Below are 14,856 nucleotides of genomic sequence, written 5' to 3'. Positions count from 1 at the left end.
TGCTTGCCGATTTGTCTTACAGCGGCAGCTGTTACGGGCTCGTCCGCCTGGTTTCGCGACGGCGTGAGCGTAAATGAGTTTAGTTTCCCCGCTGAATTTAGCGGAAAAAGTGACGCCACGTGACCCATGCGCCAATTCAGTTTCGTCGCTACATTTGGCGGGAAATTTGATGTCACGTGATCTGACGTTATGGGACCTACGGACGAATTCAGGTTCTTCGCTAAATTTAGTGGAAAAATTTGCGTCACATGACGTATGCACCAATTAGTTTTCCCCCTAAATTTAGCGGAAAAATTTACGTCACATGACCTATGCACCAATTAGTTTTCCCGCTAAATTTAGCGGAAAAATTTACGTCACATGACCTATGCACCAATTAGTTTTCCCGCTAAATTTAGCGGAAAAATTTCCGTCACGCGACCTACGCGCCATATCAATTTCTTCACTTAATTTGTCGGAAAAATGGACATTTTTCCGCCACATCATAAAACAAAAAAAAATCATTTTTCTGTAATAATTTAAACATTTTAGGGACGTATGGCCATAAATCAGCACAGATAAGAAAGGGAATACACCTTTGCAAGTGGGTCCCCGGCTTAACCTCGAACAGTGCGCCGAGGTGAGGCGAACCTACTCTCCAGCCAGTACGTTCGCTGCTTGCCGTACAATGCTGCCAAGCGTCTCTTGCTGAAACACGCAGCACTGAGCGCAGATAGAGACTAAAAACATTTCTAAAACATACAGGTGTTGTCTTCGACCGTGAACAAGCGCAACAAGGAAATAAAATGCCAAAGTCAGTCTCAAATCGAAATATGAGAAAAATATCTAGTCTCAAAGCGCTTATCGCCATTGCACCAATGATGCCTGCGTTCGCGGCAGTTCTGGCTTCCACGACGTGCTGGATCAGAGGCTGCGATCGTTATAAAGTCAGCTCCAACCCATAAACATTCCCCCTCATACAATATTTGGTGCTACGATTATGTGTGGATGCGTCCTCCTGCGTTCCGAAACAGTGCGTGCGCCATAGCGGTGGCTGTCGGCGATGCGGGCGCGCCGCCATCTTGTCCTCGCACATCCCAATGACGTGTCCCTAGCTCACTCCAAAATGACAGAAACGTCAGGCGGCGCCAGCATCGCTCAAGATAGCAGTGCACAGGAGCGTTTCTCGCAAACTTGTTTTGACCGATATTTCACTCAGTTTCATTAAGCCATTAGTGCCGGTATCGTGGGATAGGTACCGCGCGGGTAAAAGGGATCGAGGGCCGTTTGAAGGACGGCGTAAATCGGGTTCTTAAGGTATCGCGCTAGGATTTACTACAGAGGTCGCTGAAGGTCGTGGAAGCTTTCGCTAAAATTGTGGAAAGATTGGCTCGCCTGAGTACATCAAGAACGAAAACAACAACGATGGTTTACCTATATTTTGCATGTACGCTAAGAAGTATTATGTGCTACTGTGACGCTTATTTGGGCCAAATTAGGTGAAGAATACGTAAGCCGATTCTATGTTCCTTCCAAATTACACATTTTTAATCGTAGTATACGCCAATTAACCCACAACGAGTTTCTGATGATTTCGAGATAAAAGGCTTAGAGATAATTTTTCTATAGAGAGCACCATATTTTTATTTTCTTTCTTTTGACTCCGGAGGTTTCATGTGTTCATACTTCCAATCAATGAATGCACCAGCTTCGAGCAACTCTGTAGTAAATGCCAGTAAAACCGATTTATGCGGTCCCTTCAAAACGCCATCGATCCATTTGACCCACGCGGTAGTCTTTCTGCTCGCACGACAACCCCGCTGAGGATCTGCCCACAAGGGGGCACGAACTGTCTCGTGCGCTGGCGCCTGCCTCTTAGAAACTGCAGTTACGGCGTCGTCAATTTTGCGTAGAACGCCGAGCGAGATCGGTCCTTTGGTTGGACTCATGGTACCCTTATGTAATCGTACACCGCTTCCAGCGTCATACCCAACGTATTGCCGTCACAATATGCATGCAGGACCGTCATTACGCCTAAAGCAGCTAACCATTCACTATATACTGTTTCAGAAATGCCTCATGCATTCTGTCAGTCATTAACCTCCCTTTAGTCAGCTAAGACTGTGAGCGGGGCTGCACTTGACGAATTCTAATGAACAAACTTGTGGCAGCAAAGCGCTAGATTTTTTTTTTTTTTGGAAATGAGGCCGCGGCGATTATAAAACGCGCTACTAGTCATGCTTTTCATCGTTTAAGCTGATCATCAAGAGATCACGGATTGGTACTTCGAGATCATTATGGGGAAGCACATACACAGGAATATTTATGAGTGAGTCCAAAGACACACATTCGCAGTTTCGAGTGACTGCGTCGCAACATATTGATCAATTGATTACACTTATGACTTTTCCCAGTAACATCGGTTTTGACTTGACAATTCGGTGTACTAGACACAGTCTTGTACACGTTACTAAAAAAAGTAATCAATTACAATTACTATTACTCTTGGCTAAAAAGTATCCGATTAGATTAATTGATTACTCGACGGCAAAAGTGATTGGACATTAACATTACTTAAAGAAGTAATCGTTACTTTTCCGATTACTTTATTGTGTGAAGACACATCTTTAGCGCTCATAACAATGAGCTACTTCCAACCTATATTTCACATTTGCACAAGTATTGAAGAAGAAAAACTGGCTCCCTCTTTGTGGCCGTTGCACCTTCACAATGCGGACACAAGCATAGAATTCGTTTGAAGACGTTTAATGATTTGGGCGTTCGCCAGTGTGTGTGTGTGGGGGGGGGGGGGGGGGGGGGGGGCGGGGGGGAGCGGAGGGGGTTTTAGATTTTGTTAAGCTTGAGCAAGGGTTGTCGCTCAAAGTTTGCGTCGGTCATTTTATTATTCACATGTGGACGAGCTCGCATGTTATACAAAAAAGCAGCAGCTCCAGGATTTGAAACGGATCATGTGTAGTATCCATTAGCGGAAGAGATCGCCCTGACCACTTCTCAACTCGAAACATTGCTTGTCACAAAGACCACGTAGGGGAAATGGGGAAATATTTCAACTGCCTTTGTTATATTTTGCATCCGCTTTAGGAATTCTTCGGTTCTGGTTCTCCTACGGACTGCGAGTAGGTACCCTTTAGCAGGATTTTTTCTTATTTTTCTTTTTTATTTCTGTGTGTGTGCGCGTGAGGGGGCTAGTTTGAACAAAGGACTCACAAAGCTACATTCTGCTTCGCCAAACTTCGCCCTGAATGGCCTTTGTCACGCACTGTGGCTTCCCTGGGTCCAGGATCTGCCTGGGGCTTCCCACTCCCAGTCCCAACTCGAAAAAAAAAAAACGGACATTTTACAGAAACTGTACATAGAAAGAGATTGACCTCGTTTCCTACAGCTCCGCAAAAATCTTTCTTTTTTCTGTTCGAAAAAAAAAAAAGGAAATTTTATTTTTGTAATTTTATAAAAAAAGGCGTGTGCCGGGAGGGGGGGGGGGGGGGTCCCGTGGACAAATTGTAACGGTTACAAGCAATTTTATTACTTCAAAAAGTAATCATATTACTCTTGTGATTACTGTCTAATAAAAGTAATCAACTGATTACAAAATTACTCCAAAAAGTAATCGATTACAAGTAATATATATGATGCATCACTTGAGAACTGTGACTTCCTTTCCTGGTTATTTGTAATATTAGGTGACCATCCTAGATCGATTATATATTTTAATGACGGCAGATCCAGCTTTTGCAAAACCTTCATTTACCTGGCGTGAAGGAGCGGCACCAACTGCGTGGTCACCTACTTCTGCTGACAATAAAGGAACTAAATAGAAAGTGTTGATTTAGGTTACTTATCTGTGTAAAGAAAAGTAAACGGGATGTTGATTAGAAAAAGTAGAATGTTCGGAAGAGCAAATAAGAAAAAAATATAATTAAAGTAATGACAAACTCACAGAAGCAAATCAGTGCTCACAATCAATTTGATTACCATGAGTACGTACTGTGCACGCCTTTTCTTACGATAGAGCGGTTTTTTGCCATTAATAAGAGTGCGACTGGAGCAAAACGTAAGGCAGAGCATGCCTCTAATAGCGTCATGTTTTTTTTAAATATTTGTCCGCCTGACTGAACATTCCTTTGTCTCGTTTTTCGCAGGTTGTGGCACGGTCGCCGACGACGCCGGAGAGACCGGAGCGGGGCCTAAGGGGCAAGTCGTCAGATCACCGTGGCCTTGGATGGTGAGTGCATTCGGTAAAGGAGAGCTCCGGTGGTTGTTCAAGCTATCCCGACTAAGCCCACTTTTCGAGTACCCATGCTTTAACCTTCCTGGAATGCAATTTATTATCTTTAAATTTAAAATAGTGATAGAGAGAACAGCTAATGATGGTGATACCGAAACCAACATGCAAATTTCCCCGCGCTGTCCACTGGGATGACGTCAGTTGTATACCTTGCATGCCCAGCAGGCAGTCTAAAGAACAGAAAGTTTCGCGCGTTCTAGTTTGCTTTGCTGGAGTAAGCTTCCCCAGCATTCATTTAAACGCCATCAACTTTCTTGTAGTCGTCGGGAACAAGCCGCACTTCCCCCATGTTACAACATACATGAATGGTAATGGCTATACCCTTTGTAACGAGCAGTAGCTAGCGCCACCTAACTTAGAAAGGAAAAAGTATGAATAATCCCCTCGTCCTTCCAAATCAATTGCACTCTGCATTCTTCTAATTGCACCAGGCAGTGTGGGATATTGCTAAAATAATTTTTGAGAAACACGGCAAAAAAAAAAAAAAAAAAAAAAACATTAGGAACACCGTTTTTCGCAGTTTCTCCCCGGCGAGAAAGTTACAAATTTTCCTCTTGTGAGTCATAATCGCCGCCAACCACACACAGTGTCCACTGGGGACAGAGTTGAGATTTTCTGCCCGAGCTACGCCGAAGGGAGTCTCAATCAATTTTTCACTCTCCCACCTTTTCCCAGCTGTGCCAGTTTGTTTTACTTCATTGAATTTATCTCTGGATACTTTTTACCATTCTTGTAACTTTTTCTGATGGTAATCCTTACCTCCTACATACTTTCATCTTCGCCGCCAAAACCAGAGTCGCCGTCATATTCGTTAGCCATTCGGGCACGGCGAGGCGAAGCCCGGCCCTGTGCACTTCAAAACCAAATGTTTTAGCGTCTCACTCTCACTATGCATACGACACACTATATCTCTGTCACTTGAAATTTATTCCTATACGTCATTTTTCTTAGTACTCACGTTCCCACCTCAAACAGCAAAGAACTTCCATGTTAATTATCAACAACACGTTCTTTTCTTATGTCCGGTTTCCATAAACTGTACATTGTTAAAGCTGATTTTTCCTGCATTCTTCCCACTTTTTTTCTGCCTCTGACCCTATGCTCTACTGGACTGGTTTGCTCAGCACAATCACCAGTATGCAGGAATTTAACGTCAGCTTCTAGGTTCGGTTTGTCCATTTTGTGTTTAAACGTTTCATGCATAAGTACTTGAATAGTTTCCGTGCAATATTCATTTCAATTAACCCTTTTACAAATTTCAATTTACTGATTTCCTCTCTTCTCTCAAAAGACGACCAGCCCCAGTATCTGTGCTCCTTCATTTGATGTGTTACGATGAGCTTCCAGTGCTAACCTGCCCGCACTCCTTCGTAGAATTTCGAATACTGATTATACCTCTGATCTAAAAAAAAGAAATGGCGGACACTGTTTCAAAAGACGGTCCTGGCATCATTCCTCTTTTCGTAATACCCCTGGCCATTTGCATCGATTATAATTCCATAATGTGTTGAGTTTCATGATACATAAATTTCTTTTCCTCTTTCTAATTATATTTTCTTCAAGTTCCTCTATGTACTTCCTTTCCTCATCAAAGCATACTCTCAGATATTTGTATTCTTCCACATAGTATATTTAACTTTCTTGTATTTTCAGGGGTCGTTGGTCACCATTACGTCAGACATCTCACTACTAAAACTCAAAACAAGCTGTCCCCTTCCTCTTCAGACATTCTAGATAGATTCTGTAATTTGTCGCGGTTTTCTGCCATGAGCGCTTTGTCGTCTGCAATCATTAGTCCTGGATTTACTTGCATTACATTTGTCACCCTTTAAATATCAGTAGCTATATTTATCTGCTCTAATTGATTTTCTATTTCACTTAGGCATATCATGAAGGGCAGTGACAGTAAACAGCCATGTCTCTGCCCTTTCTAATTGTCAATCTGGAGAAGGTTCCACTCCAAACTCTGCGGCAGTTATTAGTGCCCCAACGAACGCGGCAAAGCAAGGACCGTCAGTTCCGCTTCAAACAGGCCAAGTGTGGGCTTCTTCATTATATCAAAGAGTTCGTGTTCAAATATTGCTGGACAGCGGCAGCCAAAGAACCTTCGTACGTCGCGACGTCTCAAAAAATTTAACTGCACAGCTCTTAGAAACGAAGAACTCACCGTATTCACGTTTGGTAGCGCTCGACGACCTTCACGCTATCACTGTCGTCGAGTAACCATCGAACTATGGGGTCGAACCACCGGCACACGAATCCACTTGCAAGCATTGGAAGTGTCAGAAATCGGCACTGTCATCAGTCATCCGGTCAACGAAGAGCTGCAAGCTCGACTCCACCCTGAAAACATGCTGAGCGCCGATATAGCACCGGAAAGTATGTCATGCCCAAATGTAATAGGTGTCCTCATCGGATCTGACGCCTATTGGAAGATTGCCACAGGCAAAATTAAACGCCTCAGCGAGACACTAATGGCAGTTGAAACCGTCTTCAGCTGGGTGATACAAGGAACGTATGCCTGTCATTCTAGCAACCCAAGAAGCACAGTCACCACCCTTTCTCTGTCATGGGAATTCTCCAACGACGGAAACGAGGATTTTGATCCTTCACAAGTGTGGCGCCGAGATGCCATTGGTGTCACCGATTGTCCGCGCGATCTTCCTTGTCCTTTATTTATCAACATCCTGCCGGGCGGCGCTGGTGTCGATGCTGCATCATGGAGGAAGAGCAGCTGGACAGGCCTGTTGATCTCTCGCCCAGGATGTTTTCGTCTGGACCCTCGTCACTCAAAAAGTCATCCTACCGAGACTCTTTCCACATACTTTCCCGGTCGTCCTGGATGTCTGCCACCCTAGCTCCGGGTGCACTTTTTGCCTATCGCTTGGTTGCGTTTTCCATTTCACCTTCCACCACTTTGGAGGAGCTGGGTGTTCGGTGCTTGGAAGAGGATCTGTTTGGGAGTCCTCGGACGGTAGCTTTTAGCATTTGCGTCTCTTTCTGTTCAGCTCGAACCGTGGCAATCGACTTTGCGTTCGATTGTGCGCGGACTCCGGAGATGCTGCGCCCTCTCTGCCTTTCGGAAGTGAAGGATCGTTCGTTACCCCAGCTCAAAAAGCTTCGCAGACCTCCGCTTGTGCGCCATTCAAAGTCCCTTCTGGCCGACAACTGCCGTCGCCTTCAAATTCGGAGTGACAAACTCTTGGACGCACGCCGAATTCGGCTTCTCCGACCATCGCTCAGTCGCTCTTCTGCACTTTAGACCTGGCAGTATTACTTTTGTTTGTCGACCTTCTGTCTTTCTAGAGCTGTGTACGCTTTGTCGGACGGTCTGCTTGCCTGTTGATAGTAGTCCCACAACTCTTGACATATCATGTTCTCGGCTTGCGGACGCATCCGTAGTCTCGGCCGTTTCAGACTGCTCGCTCCCTTGCGAGACTTTCCAATGCTCAAATTTTCCGGGTGGTGCTGAGCACACGATACCGGCCCCGAACTTCCCTTCGGCGGAGAAATTTGGTGTTCCTTGTCCGTGCGCCCCGCGGCAGCTAGCCGCACTTTCAGTTTGTTATGGACGAGTCTTGACTGCTGAACCGTGCCTAAAATGTGTCGGTCCCTCTCCGGCCGGATTGGCTGTTGCTCAGCGCGAGTCTTCGCGATCCTCCTGTTCTGGGTTGCCGTCTCGCTCATGGCGTCTCCGAATCTTTGCGCTGGTTCGTGTTGAATATGTTTTTCATCCCATTGAGTATCGCGCACGAGACAAATCTTCACCTCTTCGTCTGGTCCCAATTCCATTCTTTCGCTGCTCGGCCTAGCATGCATAAAATCTTCAGTTGCAACGTTTGACTGCAAGGTCTCGCTCCTCCTAGACAGCGACAGCTTGCGGTAAAGCGGTTTCCGTTTCTTCTGAGGCCGAAAGATTTACCCGTCTTTCGCTAGCATCCTCCGTGGCTATAAAGCTATGTGCACCGCTCTCTCCGAGGACGATGCTATCGCACAAAGAGATTGGCTCCGAGAGTAGCATCGTAGTTCTCCCTTTCTCGCGTGCAGCGATGGGACTTTTCAATTGGTTCACCAGTTCTTCAAAGACGTCGCCAAATACTTTGACGTCGCCGTGTGCGGCAGCCGACAGTTTCGTGGGTGTGCACTCTCGCGCGTAGATCTTTTTGTGACCGACCCTACTGCACAGGGAAATTGGTTCCGAAAATAGCGCCGTCCTAATCTCTCTCTCTCTCTTGTGTTTGTTTAGGTCATTGCAATCTGGTTCTAGGCCTGCGGTACTTATCATCTAAAAGAAATTGTTGTTGGTCTAGTTGGTGTTGACTGTATTGAACCATGGTTAAAAGCGCTAAAATAAGACTTACACAAGATAGAAGACAAACACGGGCGCCCGTGTTTGTCTCCTATCTTGTGTAAGTCTTATTTTAGCGCTTTTATACCATGGTTCAATACTGTACTTATCATGATAGGTACTTGGTACCGCAGATCACGGTTTTTCTTATGCTTGTTTCAAATGGTTGGAGCGCTGGGTGATCAATTGGTTAGGTGTCGGCTAGGTGGAGCGCAGGCGGGGCTTGGGCACCCGCAATGTAAGTGTTCTATAAACGGCCATCCGAACAGGACACGTCTCGGAACCCTTCCTCCACAAGCATGTTGAATTTACAGCTTATTATGAACATTACCGTTTATCTCTTTACGCCTCCGCATAAACTTCCGCTGATTCCTTAGTTTTTTTCTGTATCACGCTAACGGACGCACCCTTAATAGAAAGTTTTACCGCCGAATTCAGAAACCTCACTCCAACTACACTTAAACTGAAGGGCCCCTCCACTTCCTCGAGGAAGGCGCGAGGGCCGGCGCTGGCCAATCGCGATGGCGGATCCGTCCTCGCGATTGGCCAGCGCCGGCCCTCGCGCCTTCCTCGAGGAAGTGGAGGGGCCCTTCAGTTTGAGTGTAGTTTAAATGAGGTTTCTGAATTCGGCGGTTAAGAGCGTAAAGACCTTTGCGCCAGCACTGCGTACAATGCACGCAAGCTGTCGACGTAACTTTACGGAGCGCCTTGAACGCGCACTTTTAGTATAGGGGAAGGCAAACAGTTACGTAAAGGCTTGCAGCGCCTTCTAAATGTGCTCCTGAGAACTGCTTCAAACAATCCAAGGCGAGTATTCGGTCAAGCCAATCCACCACCGCGAATCTTCTCGCTTTGCAATGAAGTGCGTGAATTTCTTTCCATTTGCCTGTTGTGAACGTGTTTCGTCTTTTTTTTAGGACTGTGCGACCAGCAGTTTGATCTATGGTTCGCTCCAGTGTGTTGTAGGATCCCTACTATCTTATGTTGGCCTCGTCATTTGCTTGGAAGTGTCCAAGCAATGTCGCCGCACCGCTCACGTACCGACCGCACGGTAAGAAAGGGTTCGACGGCGTCGCCAACGTTTTTGGCTATCGACACCCATTTTTGTGGACGCCCGACAGGGTTCGTCCCATTGATTTTTTTGGGGAGGTTGTGGGGCGCCTGTCAATACCGCCCTATCAGGCCGAGTTCCACTCGCTCCGATAAAGTCACACGGGGAAGCGCTACCATTGGGAAAAGGTTTTATCTGTGCTTAGGTTAAGAGCCCGATGAAGAGACAGTCTAGTGGTCCGGATTACAAGCGGTACACCAACCTGCTAGGAAGAACGTGGATCCACAAGCTGCAGATCGACCTCAACAAATTGTTTATTCGATCTGTGGAACTGGAAGTCGAAGCCTCGCTTCAGACAATGTTGGCAAAATTTCCGACCTTGTTCTCCGGCGACTTGGGCTGTTGCACTAAACTCAAGGTCCAACTTCAGTTCAAACCTGACGCGAAACCAAAGTTCTTCAAGCCCCGCCCAATACCACTTGCTACGCGAGAAGCAGTAGAGAAAGACTTGGCCAAGCAAGTCAAGAACAACGTTCTCACACCCGTGGACTTCTAGCAGTGGGCCACTCCGATTGTGGTCGTCCCAAAGTCGGATGGATCGGTTCGAGTCTGTGGTGACTTCAGTGTCACTGTGAATCCTCAGCTCGACATAACCCAGTACCCACTGCCGCGTCTAGAAGAACTTTTCGCTAAACTAAATGGAGGCAACAAATTCACGAAGCTGGACTTGTCAGAAGCGTATATCCAGCTGGAACTCGATGAAGAGGCAAGAACGGCTCTCGTGATCAACACGCACAAAGATCTGCTCCGATTCATTCGGATGCCCTTCGGAGTCGCCTCCGCCCGAGCAGTGTTCCAGCGCACGATGGACCAGATAACTGCAGGGCTCGAAGGCGTTGCCTGTTACCTCGATGATATCATTGTCACTGGAAAAGATACTCCTGAACACCTCCGGAATCTTCAACAAGCGCTCCAGCGGCTAGAGGAATGTGGCTTCACGATAAATATCACAGTGGAGCTCGGACGTCTTTTCTACACGGGTCTTCTGTTGGAGACCTTGCTCGGCACCGACTCTTTCGTCTGTCTCCAGCTCCGAACTCCGCGTGTCCTCGCCCGCCATGAGCCTCGCCCTTCTTCCCTCCTTCTTTCTCTTTCTTCCACGAGGTTGAGGTCATCTTCAATGGTGGAGCGAACCCGTACAACGAGTGTAGCACTTCCACTGGTGGAGCGAACCCGTACAACGAGCGCAGCACTTCCACTGGTTTGCCTCACCGCTGCCATTTTACAAACTGGAGTAGTCTCGCGCTCTCCCGTGCGCGACGAGAGCAGCGAGAATGGCACGCAGGGGACCACTACGTACGCTCGCAAAAATCGATAGCGAACGTACGTAAACATAGCTCTCTGCAGTGCGTACGCATGGCTTATGCGCATTGTGGAGGAGGCTGCGTTAACGCTAACGTTGGGTGCTTGCGTTTGCTCATATACGCAATACTAAAACTCTCTAATGTTCAAACTCTTCTAGCATCGTTTCTGTTACATCCGTGAATCCGTCAGAATAGTCTAAATGGGCATTCAAGCATACTGCAATTATTATTTCCTGATTCAGATTAATTTCTGTGACGTCTCTCGGGATACATGCTAAGTGCTGTGTATTTTCGCTTCTCAAGTCATTTCCTGTTTTAGACATACAAATCCTTGAAGCCTGCTCAGACCCCCTACCCTGGCTTTGAGCCATACGGTTTCACGGCGGGTTTCCCTTGGTCTCTCCCAGTCTTGTCCCATAAACAAATTCCTTAGGACTCCTTCTTTTCGTTCCCCTCCCCTCCGGTTGCAACCCATCCAGCAGTATAGTCTGCTATATATGGCTCCTGATCTCTGAGGTATTCCCGACACACTACAAACCTTTCCGTCTCTAATTATTCGTTAATCTCCTCCCATTTTTCGTCTGTTTCTAGCCTCCTGTATGTTGATGAATCGCGTATTGCGCTGTTTCCCGTTCCTACTGGTGCGGGACATCTTCCAACCATCCCCGTTTCTGCTTTGACCCTTACGCCGAAAAGCTTCTCCTATATCTAGTACTGTTACTTACTTGTTTATCACTACCTTCGGGGCTCTGTGGGTCCCCTAAGAAGCTGCCACATGCAGGCATACCTTTTTCTCCTATTCTTCTACCTACATGCCCACTGTAGTGGAACCAACCCCGTGTAAAGAAAGAAAGGGGAGGGGTGAGCCAGCCACGTAAACCTCGGTTTATCTCTTTTACGTCATACTCAAGTCGTCGGCTCATCCCCTCAATCACCCTTTGGCCTCTATCACCTGCCTCTTTACGTCAGTAGACTGTCCCCGGACACGTAGGATAGTGCTTATTACCACATACGCATGCACATGCGGTGAAAGGGGAAGGAAGGCAGACATTTGACATCACGTTCTCAGAGCTGCCAGTACAGTTCATCAGTCTCTCAGACCGGTAAATATGTATATATATTTTCTTTTAATTCTAGCTCTGCTTCCTAGATCAGATGTGTCAAGTAATGCGTTGTATCAATTTTGAAGAAAGTCAGTGACTGATGGATGACAACTGTTTATAGGGCTGAAGTTTCAACATCACTAACTGGAGACCACTACGGGACAGATTGAGCACGGGTTCTTTGTGAGAGACTCGAGTCATAGTCGAGCATCGATGCAGTGTTCTATCTGAATCCTTCGCTGGCCTCCGAGAGGTGCCGTGAAAATCCAAGCACTGCGGCCTTCTGATTCAGAATGTGTTGGCGAATTTCGGAGGAAAGGTGTCTGCGAGCAGGATTTACAGGTCGTAAACACGCGAGTTGCAGAGGCAGACGCTAAACAAAGGTATACCTAAATTTCTGTAAAAAAAAAAAAAATACTGTCACAAGTTATAGAAGGTGCTCTACGCCAAAAAGTCGTAAAAACCTTTTCTTGCTCACTGAAGATAACGGCATGGAAGCATAGGAGATATGAAACAAGAAGGAGGGGGCGTGAAAAAAAAAAGAGGGAAGAAAAAGTATGCTAAGATTTTGAATGAACGCCAACCCACGATGAAGAGAGGAACAGGAGAAAATTCAGGTGAGAGATCGTTCGGGGATGGCCGTTCGTAAGAGTTTTTATGGCCACAAGAATACTCTTTTTTATATTACTTCAGACTCTGCCTTATGATTTTTTTGTCAACGCCTTTGAAAAACGACTGGCGCACACTTTGAATACGTCGTAGCTTTTTATGGCGGTTTAAGTTTTTTTTTTACAAACAGATTACTTCTAAACATGGTTGCTTTCTGAAAGAACCGATTCGTGCGAATTGTTTTACTCTTATTTCCGGGAAAACATATTATGGGTGACTTTATTACACCCAGTACTTCTAGAACTTACGAAGAAAAGAACTTGGCAGCGACATTTGTATTAGAAGTCCTCTACTGCATGAAATGCAGTTTTTAGGAGCAGTCGCTTCAATTGTGTGGGAACAGTCGTTCCCCCAGTAAAGAACTCATCGATTTAACGATTTTGCCTTAACTGATTTAGTGCGTCACGTGACCAAGGAGGAAGGAAGAAAGGGGGACAGGGTGGACGGTGGGAGGGGAAGGGAGGCAGGTGGGAGAAAAAATGGCACTTCAGCAGGGAGGAGGGAATGGGGAAAAGAAAATTGGTGTGTCACGTGCTATAAATTTCTCCGCTAAATTTATCGGGGGAAATTAACTGCTATGTCATTGAACCAGAGAGGGGGGGGGTAGAGACGGGTAGGGGAAGGAAGGGAGAGGTAGGGAATTAAAGGTAGGTGGAGAGCGAGGAGAGAATGAGGGGGAAGAAGCTTAGTTGTTTTTGTGTTTAGGATACGTGACATCGATTCCCCCGCTAAATATAGCTGGCAAGCTGAGTTGGTGTCTAGGTCTAAATACATCAATTTTAACGTCTATATTTTTTCGGGAAAACTGTACTGACGTATAGACCACGGGCGCCAACTTCCCCAGTCGGAATATAGGTCACGTGACGTCAATTTCCCCACTAAACGTGACGATAATAGTACAGACGGACGGAGGGACGTACAAACGCAGTTTGAACTAAGTCTTGGCATTATTTTTGCAAAACAGACTAGCCCTAGCAGGGATGCCTTCGTACCCTATGTGATTCTGAACTAGAGTATCTGTAGAACATGAGAGAATGTCGGCAGCCCAAATACGTTTTGGCCATACTCGCTAGTGCGTGCGTACTGCCTTGAAATGCGCTGCGAAAACAAGTCTTGACGGGTTTCGAAGCCAGCGACAAGCACGGTGCCCCATTTGGAATGCAGTTTAAGTGCTCTTGTTCTTCATTAAGTAATTTAATTTCCTCTTTGAGTAATGTGTAAGAGTAATCTTCAACTTTTATATTCAAGTCATTGCAGCTCTTTTTATTAAAGTTTAGCCTTTTTAATTGCCAAATCAAGATTTTAGTTACAACTAATGCTGTTACGGCTTTAATACATACATTAAAAATTCTTTTTTTTTCACAGGAAGGCGGAAATAGAGCGTTTTCCTAATACTGGTTTTTATGTTTTTGGAAATTGTTTTTAAATTTTTGGGGTGACAAAAGAAATGTGCTTATGCTCAAAAACGCACGAGATGGAGGTAGAATTGCCACCCTTCGGGGAACATGCGCTTGACCCGTATACTTGGAATGCGTCCCGGTACCGTTTAGACATGAAAACAAGATGCCGGTTTTCAAACACGCTTGCAGACAGTGCAGTATGGACTGTTTGCGTCACCAAAATATAATGCTGCTTCTAAAGGCTTCTTTCCGTGAAACTGGGGCTTTTCTCAATCAAGAACAGCTCCAACTCAGGGTTTCTTGGTTTTAACAAATTTTAATGGAACAAACTTGTTTTTTTTATTTTATTTATTTATGGGGGGTAGGGTGCGTTTGTCGGTATTTAGGAAAAACACGGAACCGTACTCATATATCTCTTGCCAAGTCATGAAAGTGTGAAAGCGCCAAGATTGCGTCGGGTCACCAACCGTAGGCTCACTTTCCTACTTGAAAAAGAAAGTACTTGAAGGTAATCATAAACCTAATAATACAAACTTCATTATTTTCCTAAATGAAGCCTTAAGAAACATTTCTTTTTTGCGATGCATATTTTTTGCTGGGGCGATTTGACCCGCGTTTTGAGAAACATACTGTGTA

At 45.8% G+C, this 14,856-nt stretch overlaps 1 protein-coding gene across 1 annotated transcript in view; it reads left to right on the top strand.

Moving 5' to 3' along the window:
* The first annotated feature begins 4,144 nt into the window (after positions 1-4,144).
* The window catches only part of LOC8028246 (clotting factor G beta subunit), a 29,035-nt gene continuing 18,323 nt past the window's right edge, over positions 4,145-14,856 (top strand). Inside the window, exon 1 of the mRNA XM_002410705.5 lies at positions 4,145-4,222. Coding sequence (XP_002410750.5) covers positions 4,220-4,222 — 3 coding nt within the window. The 5' untranslated portion in view covers positions 4,145-4,219. The remainder of the gene's footprint in view (positions 4,223-14,856) is intronic.

The sequence above is a fragment of the Ixodes scapularis genome, unplaced genomic scaffold, assembly GCF_016920785.2.
Source record: "Ixodes scapularis isolate PalLabHiFi unplaced genomic scaffold, ASM1692078v2 PGA_scaffold7__128_contigs__length_106722199, whole genome shotgun sequence".
In the NCBI taxonomy this organism is placed as follows: domain Eukaryota; kingdom Metazoa; phylum Arthropoda; class Arachnida; order Ixodida; family Ixodidae; genus Ixodes; species Ixodes scapularis.
The sequence above is the reverse complement of the archived record's forward strand: the minus strand, read 5'-3'. Positions and strand labels throughout refer to the sequence as shown.